A 21,554-nucleotide genomic window follows, 5' to 3' on the forward strand; every position below is an offset into this window, starting at 1 on the left:
GTCTCATCTTAAGTCTATCCTGGTTGCTTATGGGATGTGCATTTTCAAACCCATATGATCCATTCAAAGGCAGGTGGCTCCACAGTGTCTTTTCCAAATATGTGCACCAGCATCTTCTGCTGCATTTCCCAAGACTGTGGTGCTAAATGCTTAGTCCTCCAGCTACCAAATCAGTTATTCCCATCAAGTTTCTGCTGCATCCTTGGAAACTTCTATATAGGACCCTTCCACATCTCTTTTCTCAAGTCCCTGGACCAGCTTCTATCCTTGAGAAATTTCCCTCTTAAGTCATCATCTTCTCCATCTCTCCTTCTCCAGAACACCCTGTCAAATTAATGTCCTCCTACATAAGAGCTTATATAAAATTGTTGAAGGGGTACTTTGCCATTTTGATTTGGGGCCAAGAAACATAAAAGCCATTAACAATTCCTTGAGAACAGAAAACCAGAATTCTTAGAATTTGAGAAGCACACTGTTTTTTTCTCCTACTATCTTCTCTGGCAAGGAGACATAAATTTAACAACGTGGTTAAATAGCCTGCCAGAATGTAAATTACCATATATACTGGAGTTTAAGCCGACCCAAATATCAGCCAAGGTTCCTAATTTCACCACAAAAACTGCATTAAAAATGTGCTATAAAAACTTGGCTTATACACGAGTAAATACGGTAAGTAGCAAAGATTAGCTATTCAGCATTGCCTTATCTTTTTGAGCAAATAATCTGAGAGACTAGGCATATGAAAAATGTGGACTGTAGACTCATGAACAACCTGAAATATGCAGATGACACTTAGCTCCTGAGACTGAAGAGAACTTGAAACATTTATTGATGAATATCAAAATTATAGCCTTCAGTATGAATTACACTTCAACATAAAGAAATTAAACTCGGGAGGAGATGAGCCAGTCAGGGTGCAGGGTAGCAACGATGAAACATAACTTTCCTCTAGTTCTTAAATGCTTCCTTCTCCCCACCATCATGATCCCAATTCTACCTTACAAATCTGGCTAGACCAGAGGATGTACATTGTACAGATAGCAACTGGGAACACAGGGAATAGAGGACAGATGACCCCTTCAGGACCAGTGGTGAGAGTGGCGATGCCTGGAGGGTGGAGGGAATGTGGGGTGGAAAAGGGGAACTGATTACAAGAATTTACGTATGGAGAGGAAATGTTTTGAGAATGATGAGGGCAATGAATGTACAAATGTGCTTTACACAATTGATGTATGTATGGATTGTGATAAGAGTTGTATGAGCTCCTAATAAAAGAATCTACGTATAACCTCCTCCCTGGGGGATGGACAACAGAGAAGTGGACAAGGGGAGATGTTGGACAGTGCAACATATATGGATTGTGATAAGAATTGTACGAGCCCCCAATAAAATTACTTTTAAAATAAATAAAATCACTTCTCATATTCAAAAAGAAATTAAACTCCCAACTTGACCAGTAAGGACCATCATGAATAACGGAGAAGAGTGAAGTTGTTGTCACACGTTCAATTTTACTGGATCTACAATTAAGGTCCATGGAAGCACCAACCAAGAAAGTATTGTATTTGGCAAATCTGCTGCAAAATACTCTTTAAAGTGTTATAGAGCAAAGATGTCTATACTTTGAGGACATACAGTGCAAGACAAGGTATTTTCGATTCCCTTATATGCATGCAGAAACTGGACAATGATTAGGAAAGACTGAAGAATAAACAATGCATTTGAATTGTGTAGTTGGTGAAAAATAAATATTCCGTGGACTGCCAGAAGAAAGAGCAAATCTGGAAAAAGTACAACCATAATTCTCTTGCTTCTTAGAAATGAAGATCGCAAGACTTAGTCTCAAGTAATGTGGCCATGTTATCCAGAAAGATTAGAAACTTACTCCCTGGAGAAGGACAGCATGCTTGAAGAAATAGGGATCAACAAAAAAGAGAAAGATCCTGAACCTGAACAAGATGTGTTGACACAGTGGCTGCAACAATGGGCTCACATTAACATCATGAATAATGGAGAATGCCGTACATAGTTGCTATAGTAATGTTCCAGCCTACCCCAATATTCTGGTCTTCACACACACACACACACACACACACACACACAAAGTGTAGGCAATGCCATTAAGGCCCCTATAGCTCACTGCCTTTTTTGTGGCTTACTATGTCAAGCTGTCCTGGTAATTCTCCAGCCTAAGTGTGTAGCCTTCAGATAATTCTACCCTGTTCCAGGATATTACTGTAGACCAGGGGTGTCAAACTGGCGTCCCAAGGGCCACATGCGGCCCCGGAGTTAATTTTTTGTGGCCCACAATGCTCTGAAATAAAATGTAATGAGGGAATTTTATATGGCATTGCCTTGATCTCCCCTAAGCGCTCTTTTCTTCATAACAATTTTTTCTATTTTCATTTTATTTCAGTGGTCTTTAATCTCTCATGGCATATAATATTTTGGAGGTCCCAGCGAGATAGCCACTGTGCCATCTGGAACAGAGCCTTGGACGGCCAGTTGGCCCAGATAGAAGGCGGCTACAGAGGAGGTGCCTCCTGAGATGTTCCAGGCCCCTGGAAAAGGTCACTGACCTGGTGTGGCAGCCGCCCAGCTAAAATCTGTGCTTGGAGTTTACCAGGTGGTTCACCTCCAAAGGTTAAGTTTCTGTTTTCTGTTGGTTTCTGAGACTGGTCTGTTCAGGCTTGTGGAGGGGACTGATCATGGTCTTAATTCTCCCAGGCATACTTCTCAGTGAGACATTGCTTGAGAAGTCTGGTTATCTGGTAAATAGGGTAAATAGTTTAGTGTTTTAGTTTCTTTTTCCTGATGTTCTCATCATGGCTGTTTTGCTTTGTCTTTATCTCCTTGTTTCCGGCCCACTTGTTTTGGTCCTGGCCCTCCGTCTGGCAGTGAGCCCCGCAGAGTAGACTCCTTTTCAAAAACCCTTGTTGGCCTTCTTTTTCATTTTCTGGATCATGCTCTATTTAGCCCTCTACCATCTATAGCTTGATGAATCACTGACCCCTGGATTGTTCTGTCAGTGCATTTTAGCCAAGGCATTCACTGTTTGTTCACGATATTTCGTGGTTCTGCCCCACCTTATGGGACCCAGGCTGCCTGTTCAGTTGGGTAAGTGATCTTTGTTTCCAAGGAACCTTCTTCAACTTCAGCTAATTAGTCTCCTTGTTCACTGTTTTCCTATTCTTTCTCCTTAAAGGAGAGCCAGTACTATGGGAGGAGCCTGTTCTAAAGGCAACCCCCCCACCCCCACAGTATGTGTTAGATAGTTTTAAAACAAGATTTGCCTTGAACTATAAAAAGAAAAAACCACCAAGATTTGCTAATGGTTATGGCATTAAACTTAGCCCTGGAAAGCTCCAGAGCCTTTGTGAGTTACAGTGGCCCACTTTTGGTGTTGGTTGGCCCGACATGGGTACCCATGACCCCAAGCTAGCTCAAGCAGTTTGGAATGTGGTGACAGGAAAGCCTGGGCACCCTGACCAATTCCCTTATATTGATGTGTGGTTAAGTCTCCTCCAGAATCCTCTCCCCTGATTGAGGAAATGTGCCAAACAATCTGGGCTCCATATTATGGTGGCAAATTCTCCTTCAAAACCTGTGTCAGAAGCTAGAGGTTTTTCTCCAATCCCTAGTGTAAACACTCAAAAAGCTACTCAGAAAAAAATTTACCCCCCCGCCCCCCAGGAATCCGACCTTCCACTGCCTTATGTTAGATCCCCACCATTGGCCAACCCCCCCACCCAGCCACCCCCAGTGCGCCACCTGGTCAAGTTTTATCCCCTCTCCATACCTGCAGTGGACCTTCTCACACACCTCAAATCCTGCCCCTGTGGGAAGCACCCCTGAACTAGGGACCCAAGAGACCAATCCTTTTTGGTTGATGTTCCTTTTTCCACTAGCAATCTGTATAGGGAAAAGTCAGCATCCATCATTTTCAGATAAACCTTAGGCTCCAATTAACCTTTTAGAGTCAGTGTTCCAAACCCACTGTTCCACTTGGGATGATTGTCAGCAGTTGTTAATAATATTTTTTATAGCAGAAGAGGCAGCATTCGAAGGAGGCCCCAAAAGCTGTTAACAGCCCCACGGGCAGGGCAGTGGAGGAGAACAGGGCTGAGCTTGAGGCCACATCTCTGCAGGCCAGGCCTCAATGGGACCCAAATACATCAGAAGATATCTGGGCATTAGGCATTTCTTTTTCTTTTAATTTGAATCATTTTATTGGGGGGGGGGGCGCTCATACAGCTCTTATCACAATCCATACATACATCCATTGTATGAAGCATATTTGTACATATGTATACCTCATCATTTTCAAAACATTTTCTTTCTACTTGAGCCCTCGGTATCAGCTCATTTTCCCTCTCCTCCCTCCCTCATGAACTCTTGATAATTTATATTTTTTTCATGTCTTGCACCAACCACTCTCCACCCACTTTTCTGTTGTCTGTGCCCCTGGGAAGGGGATATATGTTGATCATTGTGATCGGTTCCCCCTTTCTCCCCCAACCTTCCCTTTTCCCTCCTGGTATTGCTATTCTCATTATTGGTTCTGAAGGGTTTATCTGTCCTGGATTCCTGGTGTTTCCAGCTCTTAGCTGTACCCACGTACATGATCTGGTCTAGCCGGATTTGTAAGGTAGAATTGGGGTCATGATAGTGGGTGAGGAGGAAGCATTAAAGAACTAGAGGAAAGTTGTAGGTTTCATCAGTGCTACACTGACACCCTGACTGGCTCATCTCTTCCTGGTGACCCTTCTGTAAGAGATATCCAGTTGCCTACAGATGGGCTTTGGGTCTCCACTCCATACTCCCCCGTCATTCACACTGATATGATTTTTTTTGTCCTGGGTCTTTGATGCTTGTACCTGATCCCATTGATAACTCATAATCACACAGGCTGGTGTGCTTCTTCCATGTGGGCTTTGTTGCTAATCAGCTAGATGGCTGCTTGTTTATCTTCAAGCCTTTAAGACCCCAGACGCTATATCTTGAAATAGCCAGGCACCATCAGCTTTCTTTACCACATTTGTTTATGCACCCGTTTTGTCTTCAGTGATCGTGTCGGGAAGGTGAGCATCACAGAATGCCGGGTTATTAGAACAAAGTGTTCTTACAATAAGGCCCAATGTCTGTCTGCTACCTTAATACTTGACATAAATATATGTACATAGATCTATTTCCCTATCATTATATAAAATATATTACATATATACATGTCTGTATTTAGATCTGTATAAATGTCCTTTGCCTCCTAGTTCTTTCCTCTATTTCCTTTTACTTTCCTCTATCCCACTATCATGTTGAGCCTTCATTCGGCTCTCAGGAATTCCTCTTGGCTATATTGCCCTTGATCAAGCCCCACCAGGCATCCTATGCACTCCTTACCATCAATTTTGGATCACTTGTTGTTCCCTTGTCCCTGGGTTTAACACCCCCTTCCTTTCCCCTGACTCCCCCTCTCCCGTGTTCCCTGGAACTGTCAGTTCTGTTGTTTTTTTCCTTCGGATTGTTTATTCTGCCTATCTTATCTAGATAGACATGCTGAGACAATAATAAGCACAAAAACAAGACAGAGCAAAACAAAACAACAAAAAACAAAGACAAAAAAAGAAAAGCCTATAAATTGTTTGTTGACTGTTAGGAGTGTTTTCCAGTCAAGTCTGATGGGGTGCCACGCCCAGGCCCCAAAGTCTATTTTTGCTTTGCTCCCCTTACAGCTCTATTGCACCCTTAGTGGTTCACCCCAGTGTGGTGGTCAGATCAGGCACAATTCCCACACTGTCTCCAGTGTTGTCCCCCATAGAGCTATGGGTCAGTGAGGGATGTTGTGTCTCGTGGTGGGGCCAGCCCTAGGGTCCTCTCTGTGCACTGGCTTCTCTGAGCAGGAATATTGTCTTTGGAGCTAGGATGTGTTCCTCTTTCCTTCCCTCGTTTGCTCCTGTGTGCTCTGATCAGACTCACCCCTCTCCCTGAGCTGTAGCTTCAGTGCTGTCCTCTGAAGTGCATTACTCTGCAGGGCGGGGTCCATGTAGTTGGAATTGGCACCAGCCCTGCCAACCTATTAGTTCCCTGCTTCATGCTGGTATGCTGCATTCACATCTTGGCACACTGGGTTGAAGTCTGGTTCCTCTCGCCCTCTCCTGTGGAGATATAAACAGTACCCTCCCCTTGGATGGATTAGTGCCCTATTCCCCCACTCCCATGTCTTTCCACTGCCCCCTCCTTTTTAGTTGGCTACCATATGTATCCCTGCATTGGGTCCCACCCCTGCCATAGTAACTGGATCTCACTCCAGGACTGTGTGTATATAGTAGCTTTTCCCCTATGCTCCTTTTGCATTTTTAAGCTTCCCTCAGCAGACTCCTGTACTTGCATTGGACATTTCTTACCGGTACTTATTGGTGGGGTTTGGGAGCTGCTAGGCAACCCACTAATTTGTCCAAAGTTAGTACAGTCATTCAGGGACCTCCGAGTTAAATGTCAATTTGAATGTTTATGAAAGTGAGGGGTTGATGATGCCTCCTTGGGGATGTGGCGTTTTATAAGAAACTGGAAAACTCCCTCTATCTCTGCCCCTCTGCCTTCCTGCTTTCTGGGACTCTGCCTGCCTCTACCATGTAGGCCTCATGACCCTGAGAGCAATTGGTGCCTTGCTATGTCTCCTCCACCAGGCTCTGGACCCACCAGTCTGTGATCTTCCTGCTTCCCCTTTCTGTGTCATCAGCCTGAGCTACGTGAGTCTGAAGAGGGTCAGGCTTGAATCAGATTTATGAACTTGAGTTGAACTGGATTGGAATGCATTCTTAAGATTACTTGATATAAAGTCACATCACGGGGTTTGTTTCTTTAGATAACATGGCCTAACAGTCACTTTGAATTGGAATCAACTCAACAGCACTTAACAATAACAATGAACGTATATTCTAAGCATATAAGTTTCCTTATTTAATCCTCAAAAAGCTGTATGTGTTAAGTAATATTCTCCCCATTTTATAGATGAGAAAAGTGAGGCACTGACAGATTAAGTTTTTTGACTGGGGTGTCACAGGTAGGAAATAGAAACTCTAAAATCTGACCTTCTTGCCAATCAAGACATAAAGGGGATACCAGGTTTCACTGTATTGTGACTTGTTTCTTAGAGGCCCTAAGTTCAGGGAGGAGACTGTTAGGCCTGAGGCTGATGTGGGGGATGGGAGTTCTTTGTTCTGTGATACAGTGATGATCTCAAGGTAAACTGCCACTAAGAAAATGGAATGGCTGCTAGAGGGCCTTGTTGGGGTTGAGAGTGCCGTGGGGCTTCTGTGGGGCCAGTTGGCCCAGGCCCTAACCTGCGGATACTGTGGGAACAGCTGCTTCCAGAGTCCTGGGAACCTGATAACCTTATTCCTGTTCATAGTTTGGCAGATCCGGAGATGGTGGTATCTTGGAAGATGGCCCCAGTTTCAGCCCTGCTGTTCTGGGGACAAGCTGCAAAGCAAGGTCGGTGACTTCTGACTTTGATGTTTGACTGAGTGAATGACTACTAATACCACCTGCAGTCAGAAGCATCACTGACATGAATGTGGGCCCAAGTGACTGATTCTAAACCCTAGATGTGACTGGATATGTGCTTATTAATGCAGATTTAAAGAAAGGTGAGTAAGCACTGATCTTTAGTCTCTCATGAGGGGTTGTTGACCTGAGAGGGGGTGCTGACCTTCAAATGTGAACTAGGTATTTGACTTAATACTGAATGAGGATCTGGGTATGTGACCACTGACCATAGGCGTGGGGCTGTGTGTTTACTGACTCTGGATATGGAGCAGGGACTGAGGGCTTCATGAGCCTTGTGTCTAAAACGGCTTCATGCTAAATTCATGCCTCTTTCTCTATTCCTAGGGCCTACCACTTCTGTACCGTGTAGTTTTCCTTGACTGGCTATGGAAGCAGAAGTCAAAAGAGGAAGAGGAAGAAGAGGAGGAAGAGGTGGAAAAGGATGTATCTCTTGGTCCATTGAAGCCATATTCTCCTCCCGAAGACGTTCCTATTGAAGAACAAACCACCATAACCACAGGTCAGCCATCCTGTGGTTCCGAGGCCTTCCCCAAGGCACCAGAGACACCAGAACAAATGCTCACAGAGCCCCTATGCCCTTCCAGGTCCTTCCCTACGTTCCACATCCTGACCAAGCTACCTGCAAGGCATAGAACAGCATCAGGAAAATGCCTGCAGCAAAGAAAAAAACAGCTCTTCTGGGGCCTCCCCACACTGCACAGTGAATTCTTGGAGGCCACCTTCCTAAACGTAGCTGGCTGCACTCCCTTAAAATTGTCTACTGGTCCCATCTTCTTCAACAACTTTGCCTTTCTGCCTAAATCTAATCTGCTGCTTCCCCAGTCCTGCCCCACAACCCAGCTTCCTATCCATCAAGTCCATACAATGGAAGATCTGGAAGGGCTGGGCCCTGATCCAGAGCTACCTCCCCCTCTAGTTCTATCTCCAGCCCTCCATATTCAGCCCTTACCTGCAGGTCACAAAGGAGCCCTATCAAGCACTGAGACACATGCACAGTTGCTTCTAGAACAGAGAGATACCCCTGGGATCTCTAAGGATCAAGCCCTGCACCCTCAGCCTGAACTCCAAAGAACCAGCCTCTCCAAGAACCTTCCTTCATCTGAAGCTTGGCAGGGGGTGCCATGGGATCCCAGCCTTCAACAACTCACTCTAGATTCATGCCTTGCCTCTCCACTGTACCCCTCTAGCCCACTGGAAGTCCTGACTAGGCTTGAGCCCCTGTCAAGAACTATGGAGCACAGTGAGAACTTCAGAGATTCTGAGTCAGCAGTGTTAGTCCCTAGCCCAACTCTAGCCTCCCTGACAGAGCTCCAGGAAGTTAATCCTTTAGGAAACCTGTCTGGATCTACAGCCCTCTGGGAAGCCATGGGGCACAGAGAGAACGCTCAGATTTCCAAACCTCCAACCTCAACCCCTTGCCATCCTCAAGGAACAAGTGCCCTGACCATTCCACCTGAATATGAGACTCAGTGGAGAAGCACAACACATAGAGAGAGCCTAAAAGCTTTTAAGCCCCCAGTGCCAGCCCCCTGCCAATGCCAAGTTTCTTTCTCAAAACGCCATGAAGCCAATTCTGAAGAAAGACTGTCTCCACCTAAGGACTTCTGGAGAACCACCATACAGAGAGAATATCCTCAGAGCTCTGAGTTTCCTGCACCAGTCCTCCACTTTCCCCCAGGCCCCCAGCCAGAGCTTCATAGAGACAGCACCTTGGGAGATCCATCTGGATGTGAGGGCCAGTCAGGAGACAGAGAAAAATCAGGAAATCCCTGGATCTTTGAGCCCACAGACTTGGACCTCAACTCAGGCTCAGTACACTTTCCAAAAATCCATGAAACCAGACTTGCATGTGTCCCATTGGGATCTGAGGCTTCACAGGACATACAGAAAAAAAATGTGGGGGTCTCTGCAGATCCTTTTTCATCTCTCAGCCCTCCCTCATCCTCCCTGCTAGAGTCTGCAGGAATGGGTTCCCAGGGAACCCTGCCTGACTCCAAAGCTTTGTGGGAGAGCATGGGGCAGAGAGAGAACCTCTGGGTCTCCAAGTTTCCAGGCCCTCCACACAGTCCACCTCTAGCCCCGCTTCTCGAGTCCTACAGAAGAAATTCTATGGAAGGCTTGCCAGGATCAGAAGCTTCACGGGACCTTGAGCACTCCAGCAATTCCAGGGCTGTTGAACCTGAATCTCTGGTCCTCAACCCACATCCAGCTCTTGTTCTAGAATCCAAGTCCTTCAGAGTAAACCCCATTGGGGTCCTGTTTGATTCTCAGGCTCTATGTGGGGACATGGAAAGGAGAAAGAACTCCTGGATCTCTGAGCTTCCAGGATGCAGCTTCCCCCAAGGCCTGCATGGAGTCAGTTTCCAGAGAATCCAGTCAGATTCTGGGTTTGTTAGGGTGGTCATGGAGCAGAAAAACTCTTGTACTCCAGGTGGGGGCCTCAGTCCACCCCTAAACTCTGTGTCAATGTCTCACATAAATGAGCCTATTGGAAATCCATGGGACTATATGCCTATGGGGCAAGTAGTGGAGCAGAAAGAAAACTATTGGGCCACTGAGCTTCCAGCCTCAGCCTTCAGCCCCACCTTTGTCCTTCCACCAGAAGGGTACATTGATTGGGAATTTGTGTGGAGAAAAGTACAGCAAAGAGAGGTTCCCCAGGGCTCCAGCCCTCCTGTAGGGGATCCCCTGCAACCAATGCTCTGGCCTTCCACTCTAGGTGAAACTTTGAAGATTAAACCCACTTACTCTGACCTCCTCACGAGAGAGGCAGGCCCAGGTGCTAAGGTAGAGAGTCTCCCAGACCAGGAAGAGGCTGGGCCAAAGATGCCCACGCATCCTCGAGTCCAAACCTGGCAATGGAGTAGAGAATTACTCAGGCTGAAGTACCTGCAGCAGTCCAGAGCCCTTGGCCGAAGCCAATCATTTTGCAGCTCGCCCACTGCTAGCTGTACAATTCCAGTCTCTTGGGAGCTCTTTTCCTGTCCCCCACAGCAGGCTCATCCTCCCAACCCAGGCCCCTACTCTGCAAGGTGCAGTTTCCAAAGGGCCCAGGGCACAGTGCCCCAGTCTCCCACTGTCCAGGCCTCCCGCTGTCACCATCCTCATACAACAAAACAAATGTCTGACAAAGGGGGGAGTGTGAAAAGGGGGATGGTGGCCCAGGCTCAGGAGCCATGTGTTCACATGAAGGCTGGTAACCAGTGCCAAGGCCTAAGAGTGCCCTCTAATCCTAAAGCTTCAGTTTCAGAGGAGAAATTGAGCAAGGCTTCTTCAGCCCTACTTTCAGCCAAAAAGAGAGACTATCCCAAGAAAGCCAGGTTATATCACAGAAGGGATGCAGGGTTGGTGTCATCCACACGCACAGGGAGAATCCCATCTGGCCAAACCCAAAGACCAGTGGGAGTCCTTGGAAACAGACTTTCCCAAAGATCTCAGCCTAAGATGCAGCACTCTCTACACAGCATGCTCCCTCAAATGTCTCTCCCCAAGACTGAGGGTCCCCATAATATGGATAAGGCAAGGATGGAAGTTGGTGGCATACCAAACTCACAGCACTGCAAGCACTATAAGCATCATCTGTCTTCCCCATCTCAGGCTCCACTTGCCAGGGCTCTCCAAGGAGTATTAGCCAAATGTCTGAGCACCCTTAGGCCTCAGCCCACCAAATCCAATCAGCAGAGGGAAGGTTGGTAGTTACTCACACCCAGTATTCCAAGACCTGAAGCCAAACCAGACCATGTGGAGGTGTGGGGTGAGGATGGGAAGCAGAAGAAATTCTAATAAATTAGCTAAACAACAAACCCTACTCTTTTTGTCAGTTTCCTATTAATTTCTCCAGCAGTCACATTCCCAAAGTAGAGCTCAAGATTCGGTTAGTTTAACTTCATTTCTCAGCCCTTCACAGATGACCATTATCTGGAGTCCACATAGACCTACCTACTCTACAGGTTACACATGAAGGTTCAAGGGGCTCCTCAGAGAAAAAATAAGTTTCACTGCCATACAGTGAATTACTTTATATAGCTTTTATAGACATCGTTTTTGTGTGTAAATTCCTACCAAGTGATGGGGTAGAACTATATAAGTGTGAAGTTAGTGGTCCTCCAAAGGGTTAATTTGCTAATAATGTAATAAAGTATATGGTCCCTTTAGGTGGGGCCATGGAAATCAGGCATATTGAACCCTAAAGTGGGAATTGGTCAGTTTTACCATCCTGTTATGTTTAAAATGAACAAAAAGGTGGCATGTCAAAGTTAAAAAAAAAAAAATCAGACATCAAGCAAATTCTGCCTCATAGCAACCCTGTAAGGCAGGATACAACTGCCCCTGTGGGTTTCTTAGACTCTTAAGGGAAAGCTTCCCTCTCTCCCAGAGAGTGACTGTGGTTTTGAATTGCTGACTTTGCCGTTGCAAGTCCAATATGTGACCATGATGCCTCCAGCCATCAAGAAAAAAGAACCAGTAGCATACTTGTCTATTAGACCCGAGACCCCAGCACTGAACCACCTTGATCCAGGGGACAGTGCTGGGACACTGGAGACAGTGCGGCTGTAGGGAAGCAGTGCCAGCAGCACCAAGGACTTCTCCACCCACAGAGCATGAAAGCCGAGTGCCTCTGAGCAGAAGCTTACGGATAAGAGTGGGTTACTTGAGGAGGGAGAAATGTACCAATCTGTGGAGCTAGAGCTGAGCACTTTGAGGCCAAGACCTATGTGCCAAGTGGGTTTAATTGCCCAAGCAAGGCAAGTGTGAAGGAACTACAGGACTAAGCGCTCAAAGAGCTTTTTTGGTTTTTTTTTCAAAGAGCTTTTTAACATTTGCCCAAGTAGGTTACAAGGCTGAGGCCTGGATGTGCCTGCAAACAAGGCTGAGGAAGCTTTCCTAACCAAGAAACTACAACCATAACATTTCTGATCTCCAACTGTAACCAATTATCTCCTTAATAAATCAGATCATCCAATAAAACTTAAAAGTAATTTACAAAATAAATCCCATAATCCTGAGAATGGTCTGTGAGCTCTATGCAGCCATCCATCAAATCATCAAACCCAGCAGAGAAGCAGAGTGCCAGTAGTGCCAAAACTAGCAGAGGCATCAGCCTTGCGCTGGTAAGCTTCATTCTCCTTCCCCCTTACGCAGTCAGGTCAGATGCCACCCCATGTCACATTGCACCTTTACAAGAGCACAACTAGTTTGGTCTAGGCAGTTGTCCTTGGTCGTTACGTTCCCCTGCTCTGTCCGTTTCACGCACAAGTTCTCCACACTTTAATGACCCTTTCTTCTAAATCCTCTGCTCTGCTCTTCCCCTGGATTAGCTTTTCCACTCCGATGGTCCCATCTGTGAAAAGCAAACATCTTTCCATGTATAGTGACCATCTAAGGAACCTTGGTGGTACAACAGTTAAGTGCTCAGTTGCTAACTGATAAGACTGGCAATTTGCAAACACTGATTCTGTGGGAGGAAACCTGGCAATCTTCTCCTGTAGATTGCGTGCGACCTATGGGCCCTATGGGCAAATTCTATGGTCATCTGAGCTTACACAGTTGAATCAATTGGCAGCACCTAATGACAAATGACCACCTGGATTTCTTCTCTGCCTGTGCACATTGAATCCGTAACTTCTTTTGTTAGCTAATGTAATACGTTACCACCCAACACTACAAATTTGGTTAGAAGCAACTAAGTCTCACCAGACTAAAATCCAAGTCTTGGCAGGACAGCTTTCCTTTCTGCAGGGTCTGACTTAGGACTCATTTCTTATCCTTTCATTTCAATAATCAGTCCCAATTCCTTGCCTCGTGGTTCCATCTTCAAAGATAGCAAACTGAAATGTTTAGGTAGCTGAATCTATCAACCTGTTCTTTTATAGCTCCCAAAGCACTTTTATTACTTTGGAGATATTAATACTTGAAACTGTTCATCTACTTTTTGAGCATGGTATGAGGTAGAAATCTAGTTTCCTCAAAATGTTTTACTGATACACTTTAAATAGAACATCTTTAAAAAACCATTCCAGTTAATGCCATATTGCCAAACAGCCATTTTTAGACAACTTTTTGGCTTTAGATGTACAGTAACCTAAACTAGCTCACATTCAACTTGTCCATAACTGAATTTAGTTTCCCCCCAAATCTGGTTTATGTACCCAGTCTATAACAATGAATTGTATTTCAAATCATTATCTACCCATCTTATTTCTCGCCAAAATTGGTTTATTACTTCTAAGCCATAGTCCACATGGCTGCAAGAATATTATTTCACTAGAGGTCATAGAATTCATTCTCCTCAAGTGTCATACTGGAGGTGACTTTAGAAAGTTTGTGGTACCCCCAAAACTACAGCCCCAAGTCACCTTTCAGGCTTAGAATTGAACTCACATTTGTGGCTGGATTTTCAGCCAAATAATAGGTCTACAGGGGACCAATAACACTACTTATTACATACACCTTAGAATACCAGCCATTTAAGATCGAAAGGGTATTTATCCTAGGGCAACGTTCAGAGGGGTCAGGAAAGGAGGAATGGAAACAAGAAACAAGGAAGCAGGATAAGTGCGGACACATGAAGGGGATCGCAATGAATGAGGTGAAGCAAAACGTGTATGCACTGTGGAAAACAAAACTGATCTGCTCTGTAAACCTTTACCTGATCCAGATTTTCCATTAAGTTAAAAAAGGTTAAAATGTATATTTTACAAACGTTTAAAAATCCCTTCATGAAACTGGCATAACATGCAACTTCCAAAAAGACCTAACAGGTGCAACTTTTTATTAGGTATTGGTTTGATCAAAATTATGTGAATGACAAATCTGGATCATTTGAGAAATCTGGGAACATGGCATGGAAATGTACTGAAATGGAAAGTTACAGATTGATAAAAACAAGCTACAAAGCAGTATGGTATCATTTTGATTTTTTTTTTTTAATTCATACCAGTTTATCATTTTTCAAAAGAACTTTGTAATTTTTTTTTTAATTGGGGCTCATACAATTCATCACAATACATAGATCAATTGTGTAAAGCACATCTATACATTTGTTGCCCTCATCATTCCCAAAATTCACTAGCCTCTAATTTTCCTTTTTTCCCCCCCTCCCCTTCCCTTCCTCCTCCCCTCTCCCCTATGCACCCCTAATAGTTTATAAATTATTATTGGGTATCATTTTGATTTTAAAATTACCACATGCAAACACATACTTAAAAGGAAAAAGATCCAGAAGACTTGCACTAAAGTTATTGATGATCTGGAGACAAATGGGTGCACAAGCAAATGTGGTGAAGAAAGCTGATGGTGCCCGGCTACCATAAGATATAGTGCCTGGGGCAGGGGCCCTCAAACTTTTCAAACAGGGGGCCAGCTCTCTGTCCCTCAGACCTGTTGGAGGGCCGGACTATAGTTTTAAAAAAATTATGAACACTGCACGTATCTTGTTTTGAAGTAAAAAAGCAAATGGGGCGGAGACGGGGAAGATGGTCGCCAGATAAGTAGCTCACGCCCAGAGCTCCGAGGAGATCGGTGAGTGGGGCGAGTTGGGGGCGGAGTAGGGGTACCAAATTTGTCCGATTCCCAAGACCACTCAGAGCATCTCTCGGACCCAGAGATGGGCTCCCACCCATAGCCTGGGCTCCACGTGCACCCGCTCTGCCGGCACCTGCGCTGCCCGCCCACCTCAGCACTCCGCGCAAAACCACCAGTCAGGAACCCCCACCCCACCGCAGGGAGCCTGGGGCGTGTGTGTGTGTGTGTGTGTCTGTGTGTTCCAACCAGAAACACACACACCCACCCCCACTGCAGATTTGGGCTCCACCCAGGCACCCCTCGCGGTCCATCAGGCTGGACCCTCCCCCCTTCTCCCCGGAGACGTGAGCTTGATGCCACAGCCAGGCGGAAGGCAGAGCCTGAGGACTTGCCTCTGGGCTCCACGCAAACCGCCAATCAGACCTTCCCACATGCTTAGAGGTCGCAGGCCAGAGGAGAGCACCCAATCACTGCGCTCCTTGCAGATCCGCCAGCCAGCCCCCTCTCTGGGCCTCCCCGCCAACCTGCTCCTCTATACACGCGCACACTGTGTGCGCACGTGGGGACACACAAACACACACACACACACACACACACGCACTCAGTGATCCACATCCTGCTATATCGCTGCTGGCCAGCCAGGCAGAGGACCCAAGGCTGGCACAACTTTCTGCACCTGCGGTGTAAGAACCCAAGTTTGGGGGGCTTTATCACTGCATTCTCCCTTCTCCCTGCTCACTCTGTCCACCGTTTGGGCTCCAAGTGGTGCATTTGCATACCAGTCACGGCCCCCCTCCCACCTGCCTACCTGAAGGAAGTGCCCCTAGCCAGAAACAGATCACCCAATCCCCAGCCCATCCCCTAAATACATTCCCCTGCACTGGGGCAAATACTTTCTATCAGACCACAGCTTGCAAACAACCCCTAAGGAGACCTGAAGGGTGCTGGAGCAAACCATAGGAGAAGGCGAGAAGGAATCCCCAGCAGAACAAAGGTGATGCACAACCCCTCAAGGCAGTTAGCTAAAGGTAGCCAGGTGAAGCACCAATCTCCCAAAGAGAACTCAGGGCTCTGAGACACCCGGGAAAATGGCACCAAGTGCCCACAAATCGAACCAAAAACAGCAAGCTGCTTCCACAGCTTCAACAAGAAAAGAGAAACAAAATCCAATGCCAGAGGACCACTTGGACCTAACAGCAGTCAGAGAAAGGGCAGAGGTTGACCTCCCACAGAAAGAAATCTTCAGAATGCTGCTTGGAGCCATACAGGACATGAGGGAAGCATTAGAGAAAAAGGATGAAATGATAGAGGAATTAAAGGCTATGCACCAAAAGGAAATACAGGAGTTAAAGGGCGAGATAACAAAAACTAACAGCAAACTCACAGACTTCGCCCAGAGAATGGAGGAGGCTGAGAACCGCACCAGTGAACTACTGATTCACAAGCAGAAATTAATAAACGCGAGAAAAAGTCTACAAGTCATTCAGAGAAGCTGAAGAAAACCTCAGAGATATATCTGATGCTATGACAAGGAACAACCTCAGAATTATCGGCGTGAAGAATTCACATCAAGGAAACCAACATCCAAAATAGTGATGGAATGCTTGGAGGAAAACTTTCCTAACATAATGAACGAATGCCAGGCAACTATCCAGGAGGCTGAAAGAATGCCAGCTAGACTGAATCCCCAGAAGTCACCAAGACATATAGTTGTTAAACTATCCAGCTATGAGGAAAAGGAGAAAATAATGAGAGCAGTTAGAGAAAAACAGACAACCACATATAAAGGCAAGCAGATAAGAATATGCTCAGACCTGTCAGCAGACACTATGAAGAAGAGACAGTGGAGCAGCATATTCAGAAAATTGCAGGAAATTAACACAAACCCAAGAATACTCTATCCCGCCAAAATATCTATCAAAATAGATAGAGAAGTGAGAGTCTTCCCGGACAAGGAAAGCCTCAACGAATATGCTAAAAGGAACCCAACACTACAAAAGATCCTTGCTGACTCAGTATGGACAGAACAACACTCACCAAGCACATACAAGAGACCACCACACAGAACAACACCCAGAGACCATCAAAGGGAAAACAGCCCCCAAGATAAAACTGGCACAACAATGGAAAGAAGGCAAGAATGAACCGCACACACACACATATGCACAATCCACGGAAAAGAAATGGAGGTAGGAAAATACCCAACACAAGAGAGATAAAATGACATCACAGGGTCCACAGATAGATGTAATAACCCTGAATATAAATGGGATGAACTCAGACCTTAAGAGACAGAGGCTAATAGACTGGCTTGAAAAACACAAACCCAAAAAAAAGAAAAAGAAAAACACAAACCCTCGATCTGCTGCCTACAGGAAACACATCTCAACATTACAGATAAAAACAGGCTGAGAACCAAAGGATGGAGACATTACCAGTCAAGCTCTAATTTTAAAAAAACCATGGGTTGCAATCCTAATCTCAGATAAAATTGACCTCCAAATGCAAACCATAAAAAGAGATAAGGATGGGCACTATATAATGCTCAAGGGAACATTACAGAAAGAACCAATAAACATTCTAAACATTTACTCGCCAAATAAGCATCCAGCAGAATATGTCAAGCAAACACTTCAAAGGATGAAAAGAGAAACCATAGCCTCAACAATTATAGTAGGTGATTTCAATACACCGCTCTCTGAGAAAGACAGAACACTTGGAAAGAAACTCAACAAGGAGACTAGAGATCTAAGCACTACAATTAAACAATGTGACCTGATAGACATCTACAGAACTCTCCACCCAAACAAAATGGAATTCACATTCTATTCTGCTCCACATGGCACATTTTCTAAAATAGACTACATGCTAGGGCATAAGTTGAATCTACATAAATTCAAGCACATTGGTATCATACAGACCTCTCTCTCTGACCACTGTGCCATAATATTGGAAATAAACCAACGGAAGATAAAGAAAGTAAGGGCAAACCATTGGAGAATTAATAACTCTCTATTGCAAAAGGAGAGCGTTCTGGCTCAGATCAAAGATGAGATTAGGAAATTTCTAGAAACCAATGAGAATGAAAACACGACATATCAAAACTTATGGGACACAGCAAAGGCATTCATCTGAGGTAGTCTCATAGCATTACATGCACACATAAAGAAGGAGGAGAGGCATATGACTGATACACTGACACAAAATTTACAGCAACTAGTGCGGAGTCAGCAAGAAAATCCAACTAATAGAAAAAGAAAAGAAATAATAAGAATTAGATTTGAGATTCAGGAGAGAGAAAATAAGAAAACTCTGGAAAAAATCAATGTTGCTAAAAGTTGGTTCCTCGAACGGATAAATCGAATCAACAGACCTCTCGCGAATTTGACCAAATAAAGGAAGGAAATGCATTTCAATAGCAAGGATGAGGGATGAAGGAGGAAATATTACAACAGACCATAGTGAAATCAAAAGGATAATTACACAGTACTATGAAGGACTGTACTCCAATTAATTAAAAAACTTGGAATAAATGGATGAATTCTTGGAAAAACAATCCCTGCCCAGATTATCCCCAATGGCCACCAAAGACCTCAACAGACCCATATCAGTACAAGAAATAGACAAGGCTATAAAAGAATTGAAAACCAAGAAGGCTCCAGGACCAGATGGTTTCATGGGTGAATTTTATCAAGCATTCAGGGAAGAACTGACACCAATCCTACACAAACTCTTCCAGAACATAGAAAAAGATGGCAAACTCCCAAATTCCTTCTATGAAGCTAGTATAACTCTGATACCTAAACCGGACAAGGATCCCACAAGAATTGAGAACTACACACCAATCTCCCTAATGAATATCGATGCAAAAATCCTTAACAAATACTAGCCAAGAGAATACAAAAATATATAAAACAAATAATTCACCACGACCAAGTGGGATTCATACCAGGGATGCAGGGATGGTTCAACATACGAAAGACCATAAGTATTATTCGTCACATTGAAATGAAGAAATATAAGAACCAAATGATAATATCAATAGATGCAGAAAAAGCGTTCGACAACATCCAACACAAATTCATGTTTAAGACACTCAAGAAGATAGGAATGGAAGGAAAATTCCTCAATACAAGCTGTATATGAAAAACAAAAACAAAAAAGAAAAGAAAGAAAAACCAACAGCTGAGGTGTCCGAGCCGCGGCCGGCGCACCGCACCGCGCACTGCAGCCCCGGCAACCACGCTAGCCCCACGCCCACCACTGCTGCCTCGTCCGCGTCAGGCCCCAGAGCCAAGACAAAGAGGCTGCCTGCGAACCTCCCGCCATTGCTGAATTCACCTGCAGCTGCTTGGAACCCCAGCCGCCACCATGGTTTGCGGGGGCTTCGCATGTTCCAAGAACTGCCTGTACGCCCTCAACCTGCTGTACACCCTTGTGAGTCTGCTGCGCATTGGCATTGACGCGTGGGGCATTGGCTTCGGGCTGATTTCCAGCCTCCGAGTGGTCGGCGTGGTCATCGCAGTGGGCATCTTCCTGTTCCTGATTGCTTTAGTCGGGCTGATTGGAGCCGTGAAGCACCATCAGGTGTTGCTGTTTTTTCACATGATAATCCTCTTGCTTGTATTTATTGTTCAACTTTGTGTCCTGTGCTTGTTTAACCCTGAACCAAGACCAACAGGGTCAGCTTCTGGAAATTGGTTGGAATAATACAGCAAGTGCTAGAAATGACATCCAGAGAAATTTAAACTGCTGCAGGTTCCGAAGTTGTAACTGAAATGACACCTGTTTGGCTAACTGTGCTGAAAGTGGCCACCCCTGCTCACCGTGTGCTCCAATAATAGAAGAATATGCTGGGGAAGTTTTGCAATTCGTTGGTGGCATTGGGCTCTTCTTCAGTTTTACAGAGATCTTGGGCGTTTGGCTGACCTACAGATACAGGAACCAGAAAGATCCCCATGCTAATCCTAGTGCATTCCTTTGATAAGAAAAGGAGAATCAATCATTTTCTGATCTTGTTCAAGTTCAGTAACTGTTAAGTTAATTTGCCTGTTTAATTGAAACGATACCTGAAAACTACATTATTGACAATGGGATTATATTATTTTGGCTCTTAGGTGACTCATTTTTTTCCTTCCTTTTTCTGTTTCCATTGCTGAAAGAAAAAAAAAGAAACTTGTGGTCTCTTCTGACCCTCAGTGGTACCTGTAGCCTCCTGAATTCACAGTGTCTGCACTGTCCACTGTGGCCTTTCTTAGCATTTGTACCTGCAGAAAATCTTTGTATAGCACTATTAGGTTAATCATATGTTGACTCTAAATACATATTTCACTGGAATAATTTTCTTTAGCACTGTGCTGTGTAGATAGATCCTGCTGGAAAAAGAATTGAAGTCTATTAAAGCCAGAAAGTTTGAAATTCTATTATGTTAGATTCCATAAGGGAAATCCAAATTGCCTGGGGTTTTTTCTGGTCTCCTAGACAAGGTGTGTTGTGAAATTGGTTAGTATGAAAGTGATACTTTAGTTCTGATATCTTTTATGATTACACTAATATAGTGTATTATAGCTGTGTCTTTTAGAAAAGTGTTGGTTTCAATTTTGGTCTTTAACAAGTCAGTGCAACAAAGAAAAATCTCATGTTTAACATTTACCTTCAGCCTTCAAAATAAATCATGTTTGCGTATTTCAGAAAGCATATACAACCATGATTATTCTTTTATAATAATTTGAAGTCCAAATGATTGTATTTTTAAACATGTTACTATTAATATATGGGCCCATATAGCAAAAAGATATTTGATTCTTACAAATGGTTAAATATCCTTTTTCATGAAGTTTCTCAGTATTGTAACAATGATTTATCAAATCTAAGCATATTTGAATGTGACTGTCCAGAATTTGAAATAGTGTTGTATATTAAGTTTAGCCATTAAATAGAAACCTTAAAAAAAAAAAAAAGAAAAACCAACAGCCAATGTGGTAGTCAACGAAGAAAAGACGAGATCAATTCCTCTGAAAAAGGGGACTAGACAAGGATGTCCCTTGTCCCCAATCCTATTTAACATTGTGTTGTTAAGTCCTAGCTAACAATATAAGGCAAAGAAAAGACATCAAAGGTATTCATCTGGGGAAGGAAGAAGTGAAACTATCGTTATTCGCAGATGATATGATTTTATATATGGAAAAATCTTAAAAGTTCCACAAGAGGAGTACTGGAAGCAATAGAGGAATATGGCAGAGTAGCAGGTTACAAAATCAACAAACAGAAGTCTATCGCACTACTGTACACATCAGACAAGGATACAAAAGGGGATCAAAAAGGGGGTACCCTTCACAATAGCCAAACACAAATTGAAATATCTAGGGATATACCTGACTCAAAAAAACAAAAGATCTGTATGAGGAAAACTACAAAACGCTATTAAAAGAAACCAAGGATGACCTCAACAAATGGAAGGAGAT

At 44.3% G+C, this 21,554-nt stretch overlaps 1 protein-coding gene and 1 pseudogene across 1 annotated transcript; both read left to right on the plus strand.

Moving 5' to 3' along the window:
• Window positions 1-2,612: 2,612 nt before the first annotated feature.
• CUNH9orf131 (chromosome unknown C9orf131 homolog) lies at window positions 2,613-11,374 on the plus strand (the record flags this gene model as incomplete). The annotated part of the gene is made up of 3 exons (XM_045289379.1): window positions 2,613-2,643; window positions 7,409-7,491; window positions 7,891-11,374. Coding segments are annotated over 3 exons (3,486 nt in total), but the record flags the coding sequence as incomplete, so codon positions are not given.
• Window positions 11,375-19,377: 8,003 nt separating this feature from the next.
• LOC101650892 lies at window positions 19,378-20,089 on the plus strand (annotated as a pseudogene).
• Window positions 20,090-21,554: the final 1,465 nt, after the last annotated feature.

Source organism: Echinops telfairi, unplaced genomic scaffold (genome assembly GCF_000313985.2).
Source record: "Echinops telfairi isolate 266 unplaced genomic scaffold, ASM31398v2 ScPeMD7_25;HRSCAF=90, whole genome shotgun sequence".
Lineage (NCBI taxonomy): Eukaryota > Metazoa > Chordata > Mammalia > Afrosoricida > Tenrecidae > Echinops > Echinops telfairi.